The 12,508-nt window shown below is 43.5% G+C and overlaps 1 protein-coding gene across 1 annotated transcript in view; it reads left to right on the plus strand.

Moving 5' to 3' along the window:
- Nucleotides 1–12,508, plus strand: part of LOC138359679 (foot protein 1 variant 2-like) — a 48,503-nt gene that overhangs the window by 18,284 nt on the left and 17,711 nt on the right. The window contains exon 3 of the mRNA XM_069319100.1: nt 5,379–6,250. Coding sequence (XP_069175201.1) covers nt 5,379–6,250 — 872 coding nt within the window. The remainder of the gene's footprint in view (nt 1–5,378; nt 6,251–12,508) is intronic.

Raw genomic sequence — 12,508 nt, forward strand, 5'->3', positions numbered from 1 at the left:
AGTTCCTCGCAAGGATTAATTGAACAATTACACAGAGTATCATAAAATTAGTAACATGATTTACTATTGATTTCGAAGATAAAAATAATTCCTGAAAGAAACGAGGAGACAATCGACAATATAAAGAAGTTAGGTTAGGTTAGGTTAGGTTAGGCTAGCTTTGTACGTTTATGATTAGTTAATTGTAATTGTAATCAGACTTTAGACAAATGAAAACGTTGGCAAAAGCCACGAATGCACACTAATAACAACTATAACCAAGCACTACACGATAATCTAAGAGGATTCGAACCTACGCGTCGAGTGTTCCCAGACGCGCTCTAGTCAACAAACACTCAGTGCACTGGTTCGAACCTCACATATCAAGGATCCTGTCGATTTTTTTCTTTTTGTCACATTAATGTGATTTGTCTGTGCTATCATCTCTTCTCTATGTTATCATTTCATGCATACGTATGTTTACACAGGGGCCTGGTTCACCCTCCAGTCAACATAAGGTTATCCTAAAGCATCACGATCGTGAGATCTTGAAGTTATCTTGAGATAATTTCGGGGCAAAGCGTCCTCGCGGCCCGGTCCTCGAACAGGCCTCCCTTTTGTTACACACCCCCAGGAAGCAGACCGTAGCAGCTGTCTAATTCCCAGGTACCTATTTACTGCTAGTTGAACAGCGGCATATAGGTTAAATAAAACTCTGCCCATTTGTTTCCGCCTCCACCGGGGATCGAACCCGGAACCTCAGGACTACGAATCCCGAGCGCAGTCCACTCAGCAGCCAGGCCTCTGGATGTCAAGCAAACACTAACTACTAACACAGCCCCGCCAGATCATCCTAAGGAATCCGTTAATCCAGTTACGAAATCATCCTGGACATCCAGTTTGTTAATCCTGTCTCTCAAGGTGTATGGAACGCAGAATATCGCTCCTATGTTAGAATCACCATAGAATCATGTGATTGAATCATGTGAATCATAATAATCATCATGTGAATCATAATACTTATTGAGCTCAAATGCCAATGATATGGAAACTATCACATGTTCATATATGAGAGAGAGAGAGAGAGAGAGAGAGAGAGAGAGAGAGAGAGAGAGAGAGAGAGAGAGAGAGAGAGAGAGAGAGAGAGAGAGAGAGAGAGAGAGAGAGAGAGCATGAATTTAAAAAATCTGAGCATGCCGTGACTGTTGGCGATTTGCAAGATAAAATTTGCATACGAGGCATAATGCACATGATAAACGTCTCTTTAATGTCAAGTGGAAGTAATTTGTTCAATGATCCCACGTGCCTCTAATGGAAACCTTTATCATCTTTGTCATTATATTATGTCAAGACCGTGAGAGAGAGAGAGAGAGAGAGAGAGAGAGAGAGAGAGAGAGAGAGAGAGAGAGAGAGAGAGAGAGAGAGAGAGAGAGAGAGAGAGAGAGAGAGACAGACAGACAGACAAACAAACCGAGAGATATATCAACGATAATAACCACAGCCATGATAAGTTTTCCTAGCAATAATACTCAATTCAAATTTAAGAAATAAACACCACCCACTACCCGAGGTATATTTCATCATAACTTCCCTGTGGCCCTCAGAATCACAGCACTAAAGCCAACTTATCTCCCATACATTATTTATAGATAATCCGGTCACTCCCGCATAGGATGCCTCTCTCAGAGTTGTGAAAAATGAATTACTCATTAATTTTTTCTACTTCCTCTTGTGCTGAAATTCACTCTTAATATGTCAGGTTATTCCGTTTTCTACGGACCATGTCATAAATCTATGCAGTTTTGGTTTCAATATTTTTTCATGTTCCTAAATCACAGCAGATTGAAAATATTAGATTTTTTTATTTCCTAAATATATTACGATGTACTTTTTATTTAATTTGTATGCATTCGACATTTTATAACGAAAATGAAGGAATGACGGACTCAAAGTTCCGTTGCTTGTGTTGCTTGAAGCATTAAACATTGCAGTCGTAGATTAACTGAAATTGATGCTTAATCATATAATAGGGGTCTCTCTCTCTCTCTCTCTCTCTCTCTCTCTCTCTCTCTCTCTCTCTCTCTCTCTCTCTCTCTCTCTCTCTCTCTCTCTCTCTCTCTCTCTCCCTCTCTCCATAATGGGATCTCTCGCAGAAGTTCAATTATATTCTAAGATGCCGCTACAAGATCAGTCAACTCACAACTTACTGTTTCTCATTTTTTATATTAATCTCTTTTGTAGCAATGTCGTAATTTTTTTGTTTAGGAGTAATATATTATATGGTAAAGTGACTTTACTTGCTTTGTAGTTCATAGCGCATTATATTATTTTGAAGTCAAACTTTTTTAATAAGAAGAAATAGTTAATGCTCGTTACCTCTGAGAAACGTTTCTCCATTACTTGTTCAGTCTTTCCTGTGTTTTGACACAATTTGGTCGGATTTAATTGCACAGTAATCAGGAGTTGAACCGTCTCATAAGGGCAAGTGAGGTCACACCAGGGCAAGATAACCCAAGTGGGATCACACCATGGCAAGATAACCCAAGTGGGATCACACCATGGCAAGATAACCCAAGTGGGATCACACCATGGCAAGATAACCCAAGTGGGGTCACACCATGGCAAGATAGCACTGAAGGTAACCTAGTACCGTTATAAAGAATAAACAAATTAATCCATTTATCCTGTAGACAAAATTCCAAGCATCTATGCATTTATCTTCTTATTAAATGCTTATCACACCATAGAGAAAAATACTGACAAGAAAGCATCAGAATTCGCAAGATAAAAGTTAAAAATGGAGGAACGATAAGGACTAGAGGAGAGTGACAGTCAACAGTGAGGGGCCCAGCATGGAGTGGGGCCCAGCATTGAGTGGGGCCCAGCATGGAGTGGGGCCCAGCATGGAGTGGGGCCCAGCATGGAGTGGGGGCCAGCATGGAGTGGGGCCCAGCATGGAGTGGGGGGCCCCCAGCAAGGAGGAGGGCTCAGCATGAAGGAGGGCCCAGACATCCATGGAAAGAAGGCCCAGAAAGGAACGATTAGCAATGACAAAACTCAGACTAAAAACACTCTCTGAAGTAAATGAGAGTAACCTTTTATAAAAATTCACTGGAATAAACACCCATAGCTCACTAAATTAAATATTACTAACCAAGCCCATAAATAAGTTGAATTACCGTCGTCAGTGTTAAAAACAAATACAAAATATATACTGATCACCTCGAGGAGCACACGCAACCTTAGAAAATGTTTGGAAAATCCAAAGGTGATGGTGAGAGAGTTTTGGGACGGGAAGGCACCTGAGGGGCGGGAGTAGCCAGCACAAAGCAACAGGTAAGTGAGGCCGTCTAATTTGCCCATCCTGGAGCGACTGGATTTATGTCCGGGGTTTGCAGCAAGCGGTCACTCGACCTTCTTGCTTACGATTCCGCTAGCTCGGATCCTCCAGACACATCACCGTAACACTAATATAAATGGCTCGTTCACCTCAGAAGCGAATTAAAATGCATTAACATAGAGACACAACATGTCACTGTAAGAGAAAATTAAGTCTCGCATGAAGAGAAAAATTATGTGTAGAAAAAGTGAAGTGGGTGGGGATGTTTATGTGAGGGGCGGACTTGGCTGGTGCCTGTGTTAGGCAAGGTGAGGGAAGTAAGGTGACCTGTCCGGCACCCAAGACGCCCTTGTGTGTGCGTGTGTGTGTACTCACCTAGTTGTGATTGCGGGGGTTGAGCTCTTGTTCTTTGGTCCCGCGTCTCAACTGTCAATCAACTGGTGTACAGGTTCCTGAGCCTACTGGGCTCTATCATATCTACACTTGAAACTGTGTATGGAGTCTGTCTTCACTACATCACTGCCTAATGCATTCCATCCGTTAACTATTCCAACACTGATAAAGTTCTTTCTAACGTCCCTATGGCTCATTTGGGTACTCAGTTTCCACCTGTGTCCCCGTGTTCGCATTCCACCCGTATTAAACAGTTTATCTTTATCTACCCTGTCAATTAATCTGAGAATTTTGTAGGTAGTGATCATGTCTCCCCGAGCTCTCCTGAGTTCCAGCGACGTGAGGTACATTTCACGCAGCCTTTCCTCGTAACTCATGCCTCTTAGTTCTGGGACTAGCCTAGTGGCATACATCTGAACTATTTCCAACTTCGTCTTGTGCTTGACAAGGTACGGGCTCCATGCTGAGGCCGCATACTCCAGGATTGGTCTTACATATGTGGAATACAAGGTTCTGACTGATTCCTTACACAGGTTCCTGAAGGCAGTCCTGATGTTAGCCAGCTTTACATACGCCGCTGATGTTATTATTTTGATGTGATCTTCAGGAGATAGGTTTGGTGTGATATCAACTCCTTGATCTTTCTATATGTGTGTGTGTGTGTGTGTGTGTGTGTGTGTGTGTGTGTGTGAGTGTGTGGCTTATTACTTCGGGTTTTGCCGTGTGAATAAAATATATTCTATGCTTGCTTTTAAGTATGCTAATGCGTAAATGCATAATATGCTTGTGCTTATTCAAGTGTCATCAAACAGCTCATTCTCACGATTTGTCGAGCGACAAATATGAAGTATTTTCTGCCTAACCAAGAGCCTTAGACCCAACTCATCCACTCAAGACCTTTGCTCACTAGCCCTACATCACAAATAACAAACTCCGTGCAATATCTGACAAATTTCAAAAAATCCATTTGAACAGTTTTTGAGACGTCGTCCACAGATGAATGAATGATTAATCTCAGAGTACACAGCATCTAGGAAAGTATTCTCAGAACAACCACTTGACACACAAACTATACAACATACCACCTACTGGGCAATGTTTACAGCTAGTTCATGCACTACTCCACAAGGTGGGACCATACACCATGGGAAAACACCGCAAGGCGATTAAGAGAAAAGGGCTATGCTATATATATATAAAAATCTTATTCAGGTCTTAATAATTTATCAGTTCTTTAATCTTTATTTAGCTGATAGACTCAGAAGGTGATTAATATAAGCCACAGTCTGCTGCTTCGTTTTCCCCAGTAATCTTCCCCAAGGATACTTTGTAGCACAGAAAACATGGAGAGTTGCAACACCAACAGCTGGAGCACAGACACCACCTCCAACACCAGCTGGAGCACAGACACCGCCTCCAACAACAGCTGGAACACAGACACTACCTCCAACAACAGCTGGAGCACAGACACCACCTCCAACACCAGCTGGAGCACAGACACCACCTCCAACAACAGCTGGAACACAGACACCACCTCCAACAACAGCTGGAGCACAGACACCACCTCCAACACCAGCTGGAGCACAGACACCACCTCCAACACCAGCTGGAGCACAGACACCACCTCCAACACCAGCTGGAGCACAGACACCACCTCCAACACCAGCTGGAGCACAGACACCGCCTCCAACACCAGCTGGAGCACAGACACCACCTCCAACACCAGCTGGAGCACAGACACTACCTCCAACAACAGCTGGAGCACAGACACCACCTCCAACAACAGCTGGAACACAGACACCACCTCCAACAACAGCTGGAGCACAGACACCACCTCCAACAACAGCTGGAGCACAGACACCACCAACAACAGCTGGAGCACAGATACCACCTCCAACAACAGCTGGAACACAGACACCACCACCTACAACAGCTGGAGCACAGACACCACCAACAACAGCTGGAGCACAGACACCACCAACAACAGCTGGAGCACAGACACCACCAACAACAGCTGGAACACAGACACCGCCTCCAACAACAGCTGGAGCACAGACACCACCTCCAACAACAGCTGGAACACAGACACCACCTCCAACAACAGCTGGAACACAGACACCGCCTCCAACAACAGCTGGAGCACAGACACCACCACCAACAACAGCTGGAACACAGACACCACCTCCAACAACAGCTGGAGCACAGACACCAACAACAACAGCTGGAGCACAGACACCACCTCCAACAACAGCTGGAGCACAGACACCACCTCCAACAACAGCTGGAACACAGACACCACCACCTACAACAGCTGGAACACAGACACCACCAACAACAACAGCTGGAACACAGACACCACCAACAACAGCTGGAACACAGACACCACCAACAACAGCTGGAACACAGACACCACCAACAACAGCTGGAACACAGACACCGCCTCCAACAACAGCTGGAGCACAGACACCACCTCCAACAGCAGCTGGAGCACAGACACCACCTCCAACAACAGCTGGAACACAGACACCACCACCAACAGCAGCTGGAACACAGACACACCACCAACAACAGCTGGAACACAGACACCACCACCAACAGCAGCTGGAACACAGACACCACCACCAACAGCAGCTGGAACACAGACACCACCACCTACAGCAGCTGGAACACAGACACCACCTACAACAGCTGGAACACAGACACCAACAACAACAGCTGGAACACAGACACCACCACCTACAACAGCTGGAACACAGACACCACCAACAACAGCTGGAACACAGACACCACCTACAACAACAGCTGGAACACAGACACCACCAACAACAGCTGGAACACAGACACCACCACCTACAACAGCTGGAACACAGACACCACCACCAACAACAGCTGGAACACAGACACCACCTACAACAACAGCTGGAACACAGACACCACCACCAACAGCAGCTGGCAATGTAAACAACAACGGCTTGCATACTGTTGTTGTTGTTAAAGATTTACTACCCGGAACAAAAAGTTCCAAGTAGCACGGGCTATGGTGAGCCCGTAGCTGGCTTGCATACACACACCACGAGCAGGTTTGTAGAGATACTTGTAGAGAACCTGGTGGTGATGCTTGTGGTGTTGCTCATGGCAGTGCCCATGACACACAAACGTCTCAACACAAACAACACCCACGTAATGATACGCAAACAGTATGTTTGAAGAACAAAAACTGCGGACCCCACAAAGGCTCACACAAACACGAGGGCCCCGGCACGCCCCAAACGACATATACACCACATCTGCGTGGATCAGAGCGGCGTGGGTCCGTCACCAAACCCTACAAGGGTATCATTAACCTAGAAAATCCTGCGCCTGAAACACACAAAATCTCCCACACGACCAGGTCATGTCCTCAGTGTGGGTACCTTTTCTTTTTTATCTTAGATCCTGGTAATATTTTTGTCATCTGTGTGGGTGAACCATGACGTGGTTAACGCGGATGAGTGATGCTCCTCTCAGTGTAGGAATACATCTTTATTTTAATGGAGTACTTCGGTTTGCTCAAAGTTGGAGGCCCGACGCTTGAGGATTGCCTCACCCAAGCTTGTATGGAGAATGGTCTGGGGTAAGGGACAGACATAGGCTGGTCAGGGTAAGCGTAAGTTAAATGCGTTGAGAAATACAGTCTCTTATACAAAGCCCCAGGTTCTATTTTCGTGAAGTATGAAGTAAAATCGAGTGTGAAATACGTCAAGTGTTGAAGTTACTCCCTCCGTTTACCCGCGCATTTTTGTGATTTACTCTATACAGTATCCAAATAGAAATGTATCTCTTCGATAGACGTTTCGAACTTCGATAGACGGTTCTCATGCACGAGAACCTTCTTTAACACAGACGATTCTTGAACATGAATTCGTATGCAGGTGGAAGTACCAAAATGTACGAACATGAGCCTCAGAAACAATTAAAAGACTCTTTCAGTAACAGAGTTGTTACGAAGTGGAATGCACTAAGAAGTGAGGTGGTCGAGGGAGAGAACATCCACAGTTCCGAAAGTAGAGCCAACTAGGCTCCACATCCTGTACACCAGATAATTACAAATTGGGAACACGTTGCCAAAGATTAGATGTTCAACACCCACAAGCATAATTTGGTCAGTTAAATTAGGATAATTAAGCGAGTAAATTGGTACAAAGGCTGAGCTCAATTTGCCATTGAGCTTAATGGCAAAAAAAAAGTGTGTCACTGAATTAACCAATAGAAAGGAGGGAAATGGCCGGACTCAAGAACTGAAGCTCGAACCTTTAACCAGATTTAAACGAGGTACATATAGGTAAGTACACACACAAACACATTAGGCTATTTTAATTTATGAATAAAAAAAACAAATATAATAACCCTTGACAACAGCACGTCTGCACATCTCAGCCACACCACCCCATAAGAATCTGCACATCCCAGCCACAACACCCCATAAGAATCTGCACATCTCAGCCACAACCCCTCCCATAAGAATCTGCACATCCCAGCCACACCACCCCATAAGAATCTACACATCCCAGCCACACCACCCCATAAGAATCTGCACATCTCAGCCACACCACCCCATAAGAATCTACACATCTCAGCCACACCATCCCATAAGAATCTCCACATCCCAGCCACACCACCCCATAAGAATCTGCACATCCCAGCCACACCACCCCATAAGAATCTGCACATCCCAGCCACACCACCCCATAAGAATCTGCACATCCCAGCCACACCACCCCATAAGAATCTGCACATCCCAGCCACACCACCCCATAAGAATCTGCACATCCCAGCCACAACACCCCATAAGAATCTGCACATCTCAGCCACAACCCCTCCCATAAGAATCTGCACATCCCAGCCACACCACCCCATAAGAATCTACACATCCCAGCCACACCACCCCATAAGAATCTGCACATCTCAGCCACACCACCCCATAAGAATCTACACATCTCAGCCACACCATCCCATAAGAATCTCCACATCCCAGCCACACCACCCCATAAGAATCTGCACATCCCAGCCACACCACCCCATAAGAATCTGCACATCCCAGCCACACCACCCCATAAGAATCTGCACATCCCAGCCACAACACCCCATAAGAATCATTACTTAATTTTGATCCTAGCTGCTTGAGTAGTTACACTCCGCCTCCACCCTAGGAGAACTAATCGGGTGTCAGATTCGTAATAACAGGGTTGAGATTATCAAATCCTAAACTATAGTTGTCTTAAACCAAAGCAACGGTGTAATTAGACTCCAAGTCAGCTATAATGTACCACCAAACAGGCGCTAATTACCAAGACGTGTGAAGTAGAGACGTTCAATTCAAGATTGCAGCTTCGGTTGTGTAGGTTTTGTATACATGCGACCGACGATACGCCGAATTTTTAAGGAGTGGCAAGATTTCGAGACCGGGGATCGGGTCCAATCTCACTTTCAATCGAAGTGTGAGAAGGAGAGGGGGGGGGGAGGAGGGAAAGCGCCAAGCCATTACGACTATAAAACACTTGGAAGGGGTCAGGATAAGAATTTGAGATGGGACGGGGGATTGAACTACTAGGACTGTCGGGGGATTGAACACCGACCTGCATGAAGTAAGACCTTCGCTCTACCGTCCAGCCCAACCCTGGAAACACAAACCGTAACTGTCTCTATTTTCCGCTTGTTACAACTTGTAATAAAGTTGTTACATCTTGGCTTAACGTGTTTATGACGTATTAGAACGTTGTTACAACTTGCTATATTGGTTGTTGTAACTGGTTAGGAGGTGTTAAAACTTGTTCGAATGTAGTACCAACGTCGTAGTTTCGGTGTGTGTTTGGCGGGCAAGTGGTTGGGTTCTAGAGAGACAATACTTCTTTCCTTTTTTTATACTAAAATCGCCATCAAATCTTGTTCCTGTGTTTTTTAATATAAATTTGTAAATAGATATGAATGAAAGGTTTCTCTCAAGAGGCAATACTACATAAGCTGCGGTCGACGCAAAAAGCTTATAATAATGTGATTCGTGGTTTTTGTATATTTAATTACTCAAAATTCAGGTTAGGCTGTGTGATGTGGTTCTGTTGACAATTAAGTGTATTTGTTATACGTGGGCAACCCGTGATTGGGTTATGTTCATTCCATCCAGCGGCCGACCTCAAGATTCTATTCAAAATATAAATGTTTGCAAACATAAGTTAATATTATTAACTTTAAGGTATTTATGTGCTATTAGCCATTATTGGCATTTCTCAAAGCTTTTACAGATGTGCTATTTGAAGAAAAGCTTTGAGAGAAACAATGTTTCCGAACTGCTCGAATCAAGTATTAAGCAATTATTAAGCAATAATCAAGTATTAAGCAATTAAGTATCAAGCAAGTATTTACAATGGCTCGATTCTAAGAAAGTCAGCGAATCACTGTTCGAGAAATGTTTGTGATCGTCATCAGTTACCAGTCATGTGCAAAGTGTTTTCAAGAGTCAACCATTTGGACTGGACGGCAGAGCGAAGTTCTCGCTTCGTGCGGGTCGGCGTTCAATCCCCGACCGTCCATGAGGTTAGGCACCATTCCTTTCCCCCCCGTCCAATCCCAAATCCCGATTCTGTCCCACTTCCAAATGCTATATAGTCGCAATGGCTTGGCACTTTCCCCCCTGATAGTTCCTTTCCCTTCATTCATTAGCGATGGCCTCATTGGCTGGATTAACAACCAGTAAGTCAGTGTATGAGGCCAGGCTGCTGTACTGTGACTTAACTAATTATATTCACCATTTTTTTCGAAATATGCTTTGCTCAGTTGCCCTACTCTAGTTAACCCTTGTTAAATGCTTAACCCACTGTCCCCTATAATAATTATATAGATAATTTAAACATAATAATAATCCGTAAATGGGTACCCGGTAGTTCCAGTGTGTATTTGTTCCCCCCCTCCTCCGTTCCCTATCCCCCTTCCCCTCTTTATCCAATGTTCCCTTCCCTCTCCCCCCTACAATATCACCCTTCTACATGAATAAGTAATTGATCATCCGACTAGCCAGGAAGACTAAGGAGCAAAAAAAAAAATCCACATTCCATCAAAACATTTGTTTAAAGGGTGTTTTGTAATATTATATATATATATATATATATATATATATATATATATATATATATATATATATATATATATATATATATATATATATATATATATATATATATATATTAATTTTTTGTGATCAGTGAGTAAAGTTTCCGATCTCCCCCTCCCCCTCTCCAAAATAATAATAATAATAATAATAATAATAAAATAATGCAGAGTCGAGACATGTATTGCGAGATTCTCGAGGTGGATGACTTTGCCATAGTGTCACTTGGTACTTTTTTTCTTTGAGGCCAATCCTGACCCATCCATGTTGGGCATGTGCCCAACAACAATTACTGCGCAGAATTAAGTGAAGATTGACTCGTGCATCTGGCCTCTAACACAAAACAGAGAAACAGACCTTTATATCAGAGACTTAAAACACAGGAGTTGGTGCTCCTACTGTTATGGAGGAAACCAATGCTCTTAATATCATGAACAACCAAAATTTGGTAATAGAAAAACCTACCATATGTTGGCTATGCCATCAGCGATCATTTATTCGTACGCTGAGCTTCTTAAAATAACTATCGCTTAACATATATATAAATACGTTTATAAACATCAAGCGACCAATTAATATGATGACTCTGGTACACAGTTTGTTCACTCCTTATGTTGTTATTACCACGATAGTAACACAGTAATGATGTTCATTGATAACGAAAACAAATGATATGCTTCTTGAAATGTATGAAGATGTTGGGTCAGGCTTTAGATAAGCTGATGTAGGAAAGCTCTTATATTTCAGTTTCAATTAGAATAGCAATGACATTCCGAGCGAGCGAGCGAGCGAGCGAGAGAGAGAGAGAGAGAGAGAGAGAGAGAGAGAGAGAGAGAGAGAGAGAGAGAGAGAGAGAAAAGTAGGTATGTTTGTGTGTTAAGTCTTCAAGGCGTCAGAAGGTGGTAATTAGCATGTTGTTAAAGACCGACTGGAGAAGGCATGATGAGAGGGTAGGTAGAGACACAGGCAACTGCCACTCACTCTCTCTCTCTCTCTCTCTCTCTCTCTCTCTCTCTCTCTCTCTCTCTCTCTCTCTCTCTCTCTCTCTCTCTCTCTCTCTCACACACACACACACACACACACACACACACACACACTTGCATAAGACACACTCGTAAAAACACACACAGCAGTCACTGTTGATATCTTAACCGGATCCAGCACCTGCCCACAGGCCTAAATTCTCACATAACATAACTGAGTGAAACACAAATATGAGGTTGATATCCATCTTCAAGGAGTCTTGAGTTAATGTAATGGTCTTCCATAATAAGGAATGTCAGGAATTGGTTGCTTCTCCTCCAGACCCATCCCGTGCTAGTAAGAAATTAAAAAAGCCATTACGGGACACAATGTTATTTTCGGTATTAAAGTGTTTTTAGCGTTTCAATTACGTAAAACGACGTTTAAGTAACGTTGTGTGTTGAATGGGCAGCAAAGAGAAAGTTATCCACTCGCTGTGACTAGATAAAAGGCTGGTATGTAACATAATGAGCTATTTTTTCCAAAGTGATGTGGGTATTTACCGAAGAAATGTAGATCAGAATTCTTACATGAACTTATAAGATGACAAGTTTGTTGTGTGATTTACTTGCAGAAGAGTAAAATGAGACAGCGTAGATTTATATACCTGGTTTCGTTTTTCATGTTAACAC

This window comes from Procambarus clarkii, chromosome 8, assembly GCF_040958095.1.
Source record: "Procambarus clarkii isolate CNS0578487 chromosome 8, FALCON_Pclarkii_2.0, whole genome shotgun sequence".
Taxonomy (NCBI): Eukaryota; Metazoa; Arthropoda; class Malacostraca; order Decapoda; family Cambaridae; genus Procambarus; species Procambarus clarkii.